Genomic DNA, 15,337 nt, shown 5'->3' with positions numbered 1-15,337 from the left:
AGTAATATCTCATTTTTTAAAATAATAATAATAACTAGCATTTATATAGCACCTACTGGAATGCCAGGCACTGTACTGGTCTTATCTCATTTCATCCTCACAAAAACTTTGGGAGATGAGGGCTATTATCTCCACATTAAATTGAAACACTGAGCCAAACAGGTTGAGACTTTCCCAAGACCACACAGCTTGTCTGAACTCAGGTCCATCATTACTCCAGGTCCAGCTACCTAATTTTGCAAAGTATTTTCCTCACAATAACCAGCATATTTTACAAATGAGAAAACTATTATTTAGAATGTTTTTGTGGCTGCCCAGTCACTTAAGTCAAAAATGTCAGAGCCGGTACTGAATCACAAGTCTTCTGATTTCACAATCAACTGTGTCTCAAATGCTTTAGTCTGTGTATCCCCAGCACCCAATCAAATAGCGTTCACACTGTAGACATTTAATAAATGTTTGTTTAATGCAACCAGTTCATTGAAGTTTTTGCTCAGGTTGAAGATAATCACTTTGGCCCAGAATGAGGAATAATAGCTTATATTACATCAGGGGAAAGTGCAGAGTATTTTGAATGATCTCAAATTACTTTTTGATTCAAAAACCTATCTCTTAATATTATCTCTCTGATGCCTCATGGTTAATAATAATGGAATTCAGAGTTCTCAAGAAATATTTAAATTACAAAAGAAAAGTCATAAAAAATCACCAATTGTAAAATAAAGTGGGATGGTCATGTATCATCAATGAAGAACCAAAGGACAGCCAAAATTACTTCAATGTGGTATCGGGAATAGCCTGTAATATTTATTAGCTGAGTTACTATTAGGCAAGTCACTTTACACCCAACCCCTGTTTTCTTATCTTTAAAATCAGGATAATAAGGCCTGTGATACTCCTGTTATCCTGCCTCACTGGATGGTTCTGAAGCTCATATGAGAAAATATGAAATGTTTTGAACATGTAAAGTGATAAAGAATGGATGAATCCATTAAGAAATATATATATATATATATATATGTATGTATATACATTTATATAAAACTAAAATGTAATAATGTTGGTCATAAAAATGATTAAAGAAGTAGTTTCCAAAAATTTCTGGGAAGATTCCTAAAGGATAGAGAGTAAACTGAGTAGAACCAAGAGAATAATTTGTACAAAAACAAGACTTTAAAAGACCTGAGCCCTCTGACCAATGAAATGACTAGCTAAAATTTCAGAGGACCAAAGAGATAGTTAGGTGGCACCATGGTGCACAATGCTGGGCCTGGAATCAGGAAGACTCATCTTCCTGAGTTCAAATCTGGCCTCAGATACTATCTAACTGTATGACCCTGGGCAAGTCATTTAATCCTGTTTGCCTCAGTGTCCTCACCTATAAAATGAGCTGGAGAAGGGAATGTCAAGCCCTCCAGTATCTTTGCCAGAAAAACTCCAATTGGAATCATGAACACATCATTGAAAAATAACTGAATAATAACAAAGCAGCAAATGGAACATATCACCTACCTTCTAACAAAGAGGTTTTAAAGTACAAAATGAGACATATATATTCAGACCCAATAAATATGGGAATTTGTTTTGCTTGACAAGAATTTTGTTTTTCTTTTTTTTTCCCAGTTGGGAGAGAAGTAGTGATAGGATTTAAAAAAAGAAAAAAAGTTCCATTGGAGTATTTTTTAAATGTACAGAAAAAATAAGCCTGAAAAAAATACAGACAAGCAGGAAAGTTTTTAAAGTTATGTGATGAATTTATTATTTCCCCAATTGTTTTTTTTAAAATTGTTTAAAGAAATATATTGAACTAGTGAGGGGATCTTAGAAGGTCTCCAGTGAAGTACCTCCAGGGATCAGTGCTTGGTCCTGTGCTGAATAACATCTTTCTCAATGATTTGAATAAAAACATAGATGGTATATTCATCAAAAGTTTAAATAATAAAAATCTGGGAGATATAGGTAACAGAGAAGGACAGTAAGGATCCAAAAGAATCTTAGCAGACTAGAGCACTGAGCTGAATCTAATAAGATTAAATACAATTGGAATAAATGCAATCTTGCACTTGGGTGAAAAATATTAGTATCATGAATATAATATAGAGGAGGGAAAGCATAGCTAGATATCAATAATTCTGGAAAAGTTAAAGTAGACTACAAGTTCACTATGAATCAGCAATGAGATATGACAGTCCCCCCAAAGGTCAATTTTGATCTTGTGCTGCATTAAGAGGGGCATAGTTTCCAGGAATAGAGAGATTGTCCTATTGCACCTTGCTCTCATTAGACTTCATATGGAGTATCCTTTTGATTTCTAAGAGTTTTTGGATTGGAGAAGAGAAGAGAATAGAGTAGGAAGTTCAGTTAGGAGAAAGCTACAACAGTGTAAATGGATGGTATAGCAATGTGAGTTTGGACTAAAGTAGTAAAAATAGAAATATTATTGAAGTGATGGATATGAGTGATATTGTTGAGGCAAAATTCTCAGGACTTTTCATCTGATTTGATGTTAAGGTAAAAGAGAAGAAAACATTATAGATTTATTCTGAACTATTAGAAGATTGGGCAAATATTAATATCTGTCACTAACGGAAATTGTGAAATGAGCAGAGGAAGAGAAACTACAGTTGTAGATGTGATGAGTTAATTCATTGCCACAAACATTGATTGTGCAAAACACTATTCTCAAGCAAATAAGAATAAACACATCCTAGATTCTGATCTCAAGGAACTTACAGTCCAATGAGAAGAGAAGTCATACACACAGGTCTCTATGATATAAGGGATAAAGGAATAAATGTGAACCAAAGGTGTAGGCAAAGTGGCATGAGAAATTTGAAAAGATCACTATTTGCTAGGACTTCATTTGCTGGACCTTGAAGGAAAGAGAGCATTTAAACAAAAACTCCAAAAATGTAGGAGGGAAGATAGTATAGAGAATTCAGTTTAGGTACAGATAATTCTTTTTGACTAAAACTATAATACAGAGCATGTAAAGAAATAAGCCTGAACATTTAAGTTGGAAATGAAATGTGGTCACTGATTTACATGATCAGAAAAGCACTAGCAGCAGAAAGAGCAGTTAGTTAGAAGTCAAATGGTTAAGGCAATAAAAGATGAGGTAAAGTCAAATGCCTTCAGGGTTGAAAAGAAGGAATCAATCCAAGAAACAGTTTGATAATTGGATCTAGAGGATTTGTCAACTGATTGAATATAGAGAGGGAAGGAAAAAAATTTTAAATGACTACAAGATTATGTCTGGGTGATTAGATGGATGGACTAGTCATGAGCATGAACAGAAAAAATGTGGGGAAAGTCAGATTTGGAAAGCAAGGTGGAAATTTGCAGATGTTGCATTTGAGGTACCAGATGGTCATCCTGGAGATATCCTTTAGAGTTAAGAAACTGGTGATTCAGGGATGGAGATGAGAAGGCAGCTGACAAAGATTTGGACACAGATTTAGGAGTCAATTGTGTAGGAAAAACTGTAGGAACAATGATATTGACAGGAAGAATAGTAAAGAGTAAAGACAGGAGAAGCAAGGAGAGATCATTGGGGAACAACAGTATTAATGAGAGTCTAACTTGAGCAAGGAAACAGCAAGGACCATTAGAAAGATAACAGGAGAAATAAGCATCTAGCTCAGCTTCCAACTTCCAGGCAAGGATATACCTAGGGAGATATTGTTCTATGGACAGGCATCTGCCCTCTTTTTATATTGTTAGAAAGCAAGAGAGCAATAAAAGGGGCGGCTAGGTGGCTCAGTGGACAGAGCACCGGTGTCAGGAGTACCTGAGTTCAAATCCGACCTCAGACACACTTAATAATTACTTAGCTGTGTGGCCTTGGGCAAGCCACTTAACCCCATTTCCCTTGCAAAAACAGAGAGAGAGAGAGAGAGAGAGAGAGAGAGAGAGAGAGAGAGAGAATTCAGGACAATATGGTCAGCAATGTTAAAAGTTATAGAGAGACTAATGACAAGGAAAGGAAAAAAATCACTTAATTTTCGATAACGTTCATTTGGGATTTATAGGGGAATCAGGGTCTAGACCTTGAAGGGACCTTAGAAATCATTCTTGTTCAAATTTTCCTTTTACAAAAGAGGAATAAGACTAAAAGATTTGCTTAAAGTTAGTAAGTGGCATAGTCAGGATTCAAACTCAGAATCACTTATTTTAGATCCAGTGCTTTGTTCACTATGCCACACTTAATTGTTTTGAAATTTGAGTTCTATTTTCATGTATATATATCTTCTCTCTCTCTAGTTGAATGATATGCTCCTTAACGTTTTATATGTCTTCTGTGACTTTCTATTCCCCTTAAAATGCCTAGTGCTTCCCCTGATACAGTCCAAGATTTGTGGATTGATTGATCCAACTGATTTCAGAATTTGAACACTAAAAATAAGAAGTGCTTAAGACCCTTTATTACTGAAGATTCAGTACCAGGAGTCAAATCTGTAGTCAACCTTGAAAATGAAGTATGTCTATCTCTTAGGAGGTTAAAAAGTGCACGTGACCCTACCTGGAGAAAAGTAATCAGCTTCCTAGAGGGTTGAGGATTCTCGTCTCAGCAAATAAAACATTCTGTTAATTTTTTCTAAGTTTGCTCTGCTCCAGGGCCAAGGTCTTCCCCCCCACCCCCAACTTCATCGCTTCTTTGGACGCTACAAGGAAGCGTGTACTATTTGTTTACAGGAGCAGAGTTAGCACTTTGGCAACTTCTCCATCCGCCAATAGCTAGCTAGCTCCCTGGGGCCTGAGTGATGCGTCTGGGTACTGTGGGACAGCCAGCCGGGCAGGCCAGTTACAAGACTAATGAAGTCGTTTCGTTTTCACTAAGGAGTTTCAACCGGAGTTTATTTACTAGCTCGCATCCCAGGGGCGAAATAAAGAAGAAAAGGGAGGAAAGGGAGCCAGGAGAAGGCCCGCGGCTTTCTAATCCTGGGGGAACGTGGCCGAGAGATTTCCTAGCTCAAACTTAAAGCACGGACACAATGAGGAACAGGGGTGAAGCTGATAGATGAAGGGTTGGAGGGGAGGAAGGAAGCAGGTGGTTTGTAACTCCCAGGGGTGCCTGTTCGAGGCCCAGCAAGTAAGGTTAAAAAAAAAAAAAAAAAACAAGATCCCCGCCCTAGGGAAGAAAAAACCGACTTCTGACAGTTTTCCTGCAAAGGGAAACCGGACAACAGCTGGAAGGATTCGCTCTCGCAACCCTCCCCCCGCCCCAAGCTGACAGGAAAGCAGCATTGTGGGGGATGGGAGATGGAGTGGGGAGGGGGCGAAACGAGCGCTCTGAGGAGATGACAACAGTCAGGAGCCGTCAGAGGCCGGAGAGTGGTCCAGGTAGGAAGATGAGAGGTCGTCGGGCAGAGAGGTTCCTAGGGGCTTTGTGGGAGGATCTAGGATTGACAGTGGGAAGGGGATTCCAGATGGTGACGTGGCTCCGGCCTTTGCTAGAGACCCCTCAGCATAAAGGAGGTAAAAGAGGAGAGGAAGCTGGGGAGGATGCGGGTGGCTAAGGAGCTGAACGGCAGCAACCGGTGGATAAGTTGCTCAGTGTCCAGATTTCCCAAAGTACTTGCGTCCCGCTTGTAAGGGTTGCGAGGGGCAGGTGACCGGGGTTGCTAGGGCAGGTGAGGAAGGGACTGGCTGTGCGTTCAAGGAAGACGTAGAACGGTGGGGGGATTGGGAAGAAGAAATGGCCTCAACCCATCCCTCCAATGCCGCCTCCCGCCCCTAGCCTTACCCGACACGTTTAATTGGCCGCCCGGGAACCAGTTGATCTTGCCCTGGCTGAAATCACACTCCTGGACCGTATGGTAAGGGGTGTCCCACACCAGCGTGTCCCGGGCGAGGCGCCCCCAGAATACGTGGGGCTCTCTGACAGCCTGCTCGCTCAGCTCGGCGTAGGTGCTGAGGGGTCGTGTCACCGCTGGGGCGGCGCTGGCGGCCCCTTCCCGAGCAGCCCAGAGGCCCCGGAGCCGGCGGGGCAGCTGCGGGGGCTGCCCGGACCCCCAGCTCCGCGACCCCACGCCCCCGGGGGGCGCCCAGAGGCTCCCGCACAGACTGCGGAGCAGGGCGCGGGCCCCGCCGCTGCCACAGGCGCACAGGCTCAGAGCGGTCATCGCGCGTCCGCACCCCGGACTCAGCTCCCCGGAGCTCCCTAGGATGCTGGCACAGATCCTCAAGTCGGCTGAAGCGCCCAAAGCAAACTAAAGGAACTCAGCTAGGCGGGGAGCGGAGCCAAATAACGGGCTCCTCCCACTCCTCCTGGCCCCTCCCAACTGCCTGTCCTTGGGGGATGGGGGTGAGGAGAAAGAGAGAGAGAGAGGGAGAAAATGTGGGAAAGAAATGTGGGTTCGCTAGGCCCCCGCCGGTGCTGAGCTGGAGGGAGCCTTACAGTCGCTCTCTCTTCCCTCCTCCTGGCTCCCACCCCCTTCTCAGACCCCCTCCTCCTCCCCGAGTTGGTATCTTTGCAACCCACAACTCTTTTCCTGCTGTTTAAGAAGGGTAGAGGGTGCAGAGAGACAATTGGGGGGGCTAAGATTCCAGGAGCAGGAACATTTAGGGCTTCGAAAGCAACGAGGTCCTAAGGGGCAGTCAGTCCTCAGGATCTGGGGCTCTTCTTGGAGAAGACGGAGGCAGCCTGGTGAAAAGTGAAGTTGAAGTTTGACTTTGGTTTCATTTTGTACTTGTCCTTGAAGTCTAGAAAAACAAGGCTATTATCTAGATCTGTACAGACTTAGATCTGGAAAACACCTTGGGACTTGAGTTCAAAATGGAAGTCTAGGAAGATAATGACTTGTTCAAGGTCGCTAAGCTATGGAGGTCCAGAGAATTTAATTGGTGGGTAACTTGTTCAAGATTACAAAAACTAATAAAGTAAATGGCAGACTCGAACTTTGAACCCAGGTCTAGATGGCTCTAGGTCCAGTGCTCTTTCTACTGTATCTATCTATAAGGGAAAGATGTGGGACTGGAGAGACACAGACAGACTGAGACAAGACAAAGACAAACAGAAAGAGGCAGAAAGTTCCTACTTCCAGTGTTTTCCTCTCTAATCCATCCTCCACTCAGTTACCATTAATTTTCCAAATGCACTTTGCATTTTTCATCATCACTTTTCAAATCTTCAATAACTCTCTAGCCTCAAGCTAAGACCCTCCATGATTTCTCACCAACCTACTCTTTCAGTCTTAGCTAATAATATTCCCCTTGACATACTCAATACTCCTTTTCCTATTTCTTTGCCCCTTTCAATTATCCCTTATACCTGAAAGTCATTCCTTCTTCCCTCCCTAGAAGATTCCTTCAGTTACTTCAAGCTTCAACTCAAGTGCCATCTCCTTTTCTATTAATGCTTTTTAATGCTGAAATTTCCTTGTTATTTATTTATCTGTATGTATCTATTTTCCCCAAAAGAATGGTGAGTTCCTCAAGGATTTTTATTTTTGTCTTTAAATCCCAGGGCCGGCACCTTACCTTGCATAACTAGGATTTGACATAAATGTTTATGGAAATGTTGGAGCTATGTACCTAGTCAAAAAAACAATATTGGGGGGGTTTTTAAGATTGAAAATTCTCTGAATATTTTTCCAATAGCTCCACTTTGCCAGCAAAGTACTACAAGCTAAATGTAGCCACAATCACATGTGCCAGTATAAAGTGGTAGAGACTGAACAATCAGAATAGTTGCCAGTAGCATTCTGGGAAGTAATCTTTCTAACAAAATCATGTACATGCATGACATGCACAAGCAAAGGCTGAGTGACCGACCACATATCAATTAATCTGTGCATTCAATGCAGCCTCTGAAGCTAAAATGCAACAAAGTATGGATCGATTCTCTGCTGCTTGTGCTAATTTTGGTCTAACAATCAACACCAAGAAAACACAGATGCACCATCAGTCAGCACCACACCATCCATATGTGGAACCACTGATTAAGCAAATGGAGACATTTTGAGTATTGTAGACAAGTTCACTTAGCTTGGCTGTGTTCTTTCCAGGGAAGTGCACATTGACAATAAGGTTGACATATGCATTGCCAGAACTAGTTCAGTATTTGGGAGACTGAAAGAAAGTGTGGCAAAGAAGAGGTATTAGACTAACTACCAAATTGAAGTTCTACAGAGTTGTTGTGTTGACCTCATTGTTCCATGCCTGCGAAAGTCTACCAGCACCATGACAGGAAACTGAATCACTTCCATTTAAATTGTCTTAGGAAGATTCTGAAGATCACCTGGCAGGAGAATATACCAGACACTGAGGTCCTTTCTCAAGCTAAACTGCCTAACATTCCAATACTACTACAGAGAGTGCAACTATGATGGACTGGTCATGTTGTTAGAATTCAAGAAGTACATTTGCCAAAAAAGACTATTCTATGGAGAACTCACAAAGGGCAAGCACTCACAAGGGGGGTCAGAAGAAGCCATACTTCAACACCCTGAAGGTCTCTCTCTTAAGAACTTTGGAACTGATTGCATAGAATGCCCTCATCAGTGAGGGTGCTGCGCTCTATAAGGGCAGAATTAAAGCGGTTCAAAGGAAATGTGACATATGTAAGTTTAGAGTATCCACCACTGGTGTACACATAGACTATCTATTGGTGGAGCATTCTAAACACATATTGGCCTGATCAGTCACAGTTGAAATCTCTGTAATTTGTATCAAATTTAGAGATGTCATTTTGGTCTTCTTTGATAACAAAAAACAATAACTAATTCTGTGAAGGAGATTTTGGCATGGGTGGAAGGCTTGACAAGGTGCCCTTTCAAGCCCCTTTCATCTTTCAGCTCTCATTCAAAGAAATGGCTACTGGCCTTCAGTTCAAGAGGCAACATTGTCAAATGAATCAGGGTATGTAAGACACTGGAGTTCTAATCCAGTTCCTGTTGGTCTTATTTATATCACTTCACCTTCCCTGGCTTCAGTTTTCCCATAAACTCTTTTAAAAGGAGAAAAGATAAGAACAGGAGGAACCAATCTGTCATCACCTTTTGACATTTTGAAGAGGCTGACCTTAACTCAGTGGCTGTTGATGCAAGGTCCAGAAATGAGAAACTTGAATTTGATTAAAGATACACTATATAGCTACCAATTCCCTTTATCTTGATATTCCTCTATAGACTCTATTCCTTTATCTAGGAGGGAATCTTTGAAAAGGAAATAGGAAAGGAACCTTCACCGCAAATGCTTCTATGCATATTATTGAGGATTCCAGCTTTCTCAAATTGTTCCAGTTTCCAGTTTCATAATGATGTCTACTCAATTATAAAAGTATAAACTCTGAGAGCTATAAGGAATTGTGAAATCTTCTAGTCAAAGGTTCTAAACCTCTACCATATAATCCATTGGCTGTCTAGTAAAGCCTATGGAACCCTTCCCAGAATATTTTTAATTGCATAAAATAAAGTACATAAGATTACAAAGGAAAACAATTATACTGAAATGCAATTGTAAAAAAAAAATTAAGCTCAAAGACACATATTAAGAACATCAGATCTATCTCACTCTGCTGCCTCCAGACAAATACCTATCCATAAAATCTGTTTCCGTACCTAGTCAATAAGGAATTAAAAAGAAAGAAAGAATAAAAGAATGTGGCAGGGATGCAATATTTAGAAAGATAGGTCATTGTTGGGGGCAGCTAAGTGGCACAGTGGATAGGACACTGGCCCAGGAGTCAGGAGGACCTGAGTTCAAATCTGACCTAGCTGTGTGACCTTGGGCAAGTTACTCAACCCCATTGCCTTAAATAAATAATAAATAAATAAAAAGATAGGCTAATATCAAATTTTAAACACCAAGCTGAAGAATATTATTTTATCCTAGGACCTTTTGAAAGTTTTTGAACAAAAGAATGATAGAGGCACATCTGTGCAACAAAGAGGTGAATATGTCAACTGAGAAGAGGATGAAGAGGAGGGAGGAGAAACTGGAAGCATGGACCTTGCTCTAACACCATTTGCATGACCTTGGGTCTCAGTTTCCTCCTTTGTAAAATAAAGGGGTAGGACTAGATAACTCTTGAGATTTCTGAATCTATGATCCTATGAACCATTGAAGGGAGCCTTAGGTTATCACAGAAACAGATAGATTAGGAGATCATTGGGATTGTTACAGGTAGAGGGAATGTAGACCTGAATTTAAATAGTCTTTATGTGGGTCAGAGAAGTGAACAAATGAGAAAGATTTTACAGTTGATTGGATGAGGTGATGAAGAGATAAATAAAGGATGGCTTTAGTCTTTGCAAACCTGGGTACTAGAAAAAATGGGACTACCTTTAAGAGAAATAAATAACTGGAACTTAAATGTCAGAGTGGGGGGGGGGGGAAGAATAGCTGAGCTTTCCCCCACACCTCCTCCACAAAGATTTAGTAAATGTACAAGAATGAGTCCTGATTGGGAAATCCAAGAAAAAAAATCACCATGAGTCATTTTTTTCTAGCCTGAATCAGCATAGACAAACCAATAAAGTTTTCTGGGGACAAAGAATGAGGACTGTGCCAAAGAGCAAGCAGAGGTCATGGAGTCATAGCAGGGCATTGTACTCTTATACAGGATGTGAGAACAAGTGCCAACTGTTGGTTCTATCACTCACTCCCCAATTCCTGATCACAAATCCAGTATGAACTGAGCAATGGGCTTGCAACCAATGGTGGGATTCCAGGATAAAGAGCAGTTTCATGCCTTAGACTATGTGCTGAGCAAGAAACAAGATCAGTAGCATGTAGTAGCTGTGTGACAATGACCCCAGCTGCAAAGCATAATCTCAGTACCAGTCTCAAGGTCAGTCTGCAGTCTGTAGGGGTATAAACAACATCAGAATCTCAGAACTTTCCACTGACTGAAGTAATTGAGTCCATCAGCAGTTTACTAGACCTCCCAACTGGAAACAAAACAAAAGGAGAGTTATGTAGATACAAACCCAAGACAAGAACTTGCAGGGCTCAGACCAGAAAATCAGTAAGCTTTCAAAGCAGGGGCTCAGCCAGAACCTGGAAATATCTAACACTCGGTGTCCCAAGAAAACAGAAGCAGGTCCCGAGAGGACAGATGCTCAAACAAGACATTCCCCTCAGAAGTATATAGAACTTAGCCCTAACATCATCTAAAGCCAGGGAGTAGGCTAGAAGAATGAATTAAACACAAGAAGAATGTCACCATAAAGAACTGTTACAGTAACAGGGATGCTTAAGAAACAAACCCAGGAAAAGATAATGACTTGCAAACATCTACAATGGAAAAGCAAAGCTTGGGCACAAGTTTGACCAAATGTCTAGAAGAGACACAGCAAGTAGTTTTGGGGTTTTGATTTTGGTTTTTAATTAAAAACCGAATGAGCGTGAGTGCCAGATGAAAATCTGGGGAAAGAAATGAGATCTATGTGAGAAAGTGTTGGGAAAAGAATTAAAAGTCTATAATAAAAGACATAAAATTATACCCAAGAAAAAAATTCAAAAGATTGAAAAAAAATAAGAACAATTGCACTTAAAATAACTATAGAAAGCATAAAATATTTGGAAGTCTATCTACTAACACAAAGGAGTCATATGAATACAACTGCAAAACATTTTTTATATAAAGCCAGATCTAAATAATTGGAGAAATATGAATTACTCATTAGTAGGTCAACCAATTTAATACAAATTCTACCACCACCTAAATTAATTTCCTTATTCAGTGTCAGAAAAAAATTACTAAAAGATTTATATACTGTATAAAACTAGAAAAATAATAACAAAATTCATCCAGATGAACAAAAGGTCAAGAATCAAAAGGCAATCTACGAAAAGAACTAGTTGGAAGGAAGGGACCAAGTAGTCCCAGAACTTGAACTATACTATAAAACATTAATCTTCAAAACAATTTGAAACTAGTTAAGAAATAGAAAAGTTGATCAGTGAGTCAGATTAGCTACATAGTATAAAAAATAAGATGAGTTCTGCTTGGAATGTGTTAATTTTGTTGCAAAATGAAGAGAATGAAGAAACAGGGGAGAAAAAAACTTTACCTTGCCAAATTTTTTTTACTTATTTCCCCACCCTAGAATTAAAACATAATCATCAGAAAAGATGTAACAAAGTGGAAGTACTTTGAAAAACTGGTTTGTTGGGCAATTCAATTTGGGGAAAATATTGGTTCCCTTAAGCTTTGAATCCACAGGAGATTTCCCTCAGGGAAAGCCTCTTGTAAAAGAATCTTGGAATTCTGAAATTGGAAAGGAATTTGTACATTAATTCAACCTCTTCCTGGAGGGAGAGATTTGGGGCAGATCCAAATCTATGATTTCACTAATATTAAAAATTCCCAAAGAGGAAGCTCCCTCTACAGGCACAGACCATTGACACATTTACAGATTCTTGTTTCAGAGGGTTGTCCTAGGCATTGAGAAATTAAAAGTCTCACCATGGTCACAGTCGCTGTGTCAGAAGCAATGTCCAGATTTTCCTAAAGTCACTGTGGCAGGAAAGACAAGAAAGTGGACTCAGAGAGGCAAAGAGAAATATTTGTCAAAGCTCACCTAAAGAGTTGGTTTAAAAAAAATAAAAAACCTAGGACAAGTTCCTAGGACTCTTGGCTCCTAGCCCAAAACTTTTCTCCACTCTATTAAACTGCAGAATTTGAGCTGAGTTCTTATTACTTCCAGATTAAAAAAAAGTGAGTACATATGGTAGATATTTTTTAACCCTGAAGTAACCCTATGCTTCCTACAATTTATGAATTACTTAACCATTATCTATTTCTTACTCAACTGAACCACGCCCTAGGCACAAGGGGTACCTGTTCCCTCCAGACTGCTGTAACTATTTTATACTTCACAACATTTTTGTCAATATTTCCTGGAATTATAGTAACTGATACTATTAAAATTGTGGAAAAAAAAACAAGGCTAGAGCACTTCCACTTATGTCACTGAACAAACACTCCTGAAGTCAAACAAAGGAAGGAGTTTCTTAGGGAGTTCCAAACAGTTTGCAGGTTCAACTGGTTACTTTTTCTCACTATTCTACTTCTTGGAAAAGTTCAGATTAACTTTCCAGAAAATGATGGTGGCTTTCCAGGCACTGTTGGTCCAGAAGACTGCAGGAGTCATTTTTCACAAAAGAACCCCCAACTCTCTATTGTCTCAGGCCATGCTCAGTCCTGGGGAAGATTCCTCTCGAGAGAAGGGTTAGACTTTTTCTTATTGTCTCTGTCTCTTTACATGCCCATATCAAAACACCAGACAAAATCATCTAAAGCTTAGGTTTGACCAAAATTTAGGATCTCCCTAAACTGAATCAGCAGAGTCCCTTTTAGAAAAGTATTCAATGTTGTTTATAGAATACACATCAATATAACAGCATAGAAGAATATAATATAGATCTTGTATGGGACAACTATTTATTTCCTCCATTTATGAAAAGTTCCTGAAACAAAAACAGAAAGTGATAAAAACTTAAAACATAAAACAGTAACCTATAATTTCTATTATATTACTCCAGGAGGTTGACTCTTGAAACATTAAACATTTAGTGGGACTATGATTTGAGTTTTTCCCTTGAAGTCTAAACCCATGAGGTCTAAAACGGAATCATTCCACCTTTACTTCATCTCTGTACCATCTGAATAATTTCCTCAAGAATAATATCCTCAAGGTTCATATCTTCTAGTAAGCTGGGATTTGTTTGAGCTTGTTGTCTTGAAGATGAACATCTTCTCTGAGAAGCATATTAACTACAAAAAACTTCCTGCTAGTCATCTGCAAACAGCTAACCCTAGCAATTCCTAAAATACTCTCCCAAAAAGTGAGTCTCTCATCATCATTGTTCTGATGGGGAAAAAACACAAGCAGGCAAGGAAACTCAGCTCCAAAGATGTGGACTAAATATCACCAAGGCAGGACATATACTGACTACCATGTATCATCAGCCTCAATAGCTGGTAGTATTGGGAGGAGAAAGTCTTTTTTTTTGAGAATGGGGAAAACATAGGCATATTTGTAGGTAATAGGGAAGAAGCCAGTAGCAGGGGAGAAATTGAAAATAAGTGAGAGACAACATGATTAATATGGATCTATGTTTAGCAGGGTTATACACATAGAGCTTACATTAGATAGCTTTATGTCAGGGGGAGCGGGGAGAGAAGGGAGAGAAGGAGATAAATGTAAAACTCAAAACCTTGCAAAAATTATTGTAGAAAACTACCATTGCATGTGGTTGGAAAATAAATAAATAAATGAAATATTTAATTTTTTTTAAAAAAGAAGGTAACTGAGGGGCAGCTAGGTGGCGCAGTGGATAAAGCAATGGCCCTGGAGTCAGGAGTACCTGGGTTCAAATCTGGTCTCAGATAATAATAATTATCTAGCTGTATGGCCTTGGGCAAGCCACTTAACCCCATCTGACTTGCAAAAACCTAAGGGGAAAAAAAAAGAAGGTAAGTGAGAGAGTGAATTTGACAGAGGGGCAATCTGTCAAAGGGGATAAGATGCTATAGTGAACTTACATTCCACTAAAACCCACAAATCTTCTCAGATAAATATGTCTAACTATGCTTCCTGTACCTTATACTTCTGAAATTGATTTTTTTAACCCAGAAATATAACTACATTCTCACATACTATATTCCACTTTATATTAGGTGCAGTCCAATGTCCTAGCCTGTCAACATTTTAGAGAGACCTTGACCCTGTGATCCACTGTATCCCTCTCAGTTTTTAGTCCTATGTTAGTGTTATATGTAAGCTGTCTACACAAACCTGCAGGGCCTTCTTCAACTCTCCAGTGGATTTCCACAGGAACAAAAGAGTCAGGCACCTCCAACTTCAAACTGAAGGACTTCTTCAGTAGATTTCACATTCCTAATAAGAACCCCCAGGACCTTACCTCTGAGGCTTCTGTCTTCTGTAAGGTAGACCTCCCAGGAAAGGGTGGGGGAGGAAAAGTAAAGGGAGAAATTATTTGTGCCCTAGTATATGCCAGGCACTATTTGAAGGCCTTCACAAATATTAATACATTTTTATTTTTCCAGGATGTCTTAGGACCTGAGTTTAGACCTCAAGGGGAAAACTCAATTAACCTAATCACTTGCTTCCCTCCAGATTTCTCTCAAGTGCTGATTCTCTACTTGCACTCATTGCTCAATGGTTGGCGTACTCCTTCCTATCTACCTTTAAACTTTTCCAATTGTGAGACTCTCGTTGCCATATTCAAGACTCATTCCCCTTCAGTATCTGCCTTCGGCTTTTCTCCCATCCACCTCAACTCCACCCTGCATCATTCCTCCAGATCTTTGTAATTATATTGTCTCCTAATGTGACCTGTGAATGGCACACTCCATAATCGA

At 40.0% G+C, this 15,337-nt stretch overlaps 1 protein-coding gene and 1 long non-coding RNA gene across 3 annotated transcripts in view; one reads left to right on the top strand and one right to left on the bottom strand.

Annotated features, from left to right (window-relative positions):
• Nucleotides 1-6,140, bottom strand: part of ACSS1 (acyl-CoA synthetase short chain family member 1) — an 84,583-nt gene extending 78,443 nt beyond the window's left edge. The window contains exon 1 of the mRNA XM_074209309.1: nt 5,747-6,140. Coding sequence (XP_074065410.1) covers nt 5,747-6,125 — 379 coding nt within the window. The 5' untranslated portion in view covers nt 6,126-6,140. The remainder of the gene's footprint in view (nt 1-5,746) is intronic.
• Nucleotides 4,684-15,337, top strand: part of LOC141504358 (uncharacterized) — a 54,345-nt gene continuing 43,691 nt past the window's right edge. The window contains exon 1 of one of the 2 annotated variants that reach the window (XR_012473325.1): nt 4,684-5,343. This is a non-coding gene — a long non-coding RNA (uncharacterized LOC141504358). The remainder of the gene's footprint in view (nt 5,344-15,337) is intronic. The other variant, XR_012473324.1, reaches the window with a different exon arrangement.

Source organism: Macrotis lagotis, chromosome 1 (genome assembly GCF_037893015.1).
Source record: "Macrotis lagotis isolate mMagLag1 chromosome 1, bilby.v1.9.chrom.fasta, whole genome shotgun sequence".
In the NCBI taxonomy this organism is placed as follows: Eukaryota; Metazoa; Chordata; class Mammalia; order Peramelemorphia; family Peramelidae; genus Macrotis; species Macrotis lagotis.
Note: the sequence above shows the minus strand (reverse complement) of the source record. Positions and strands in the feature narration are given on the sequence as shown.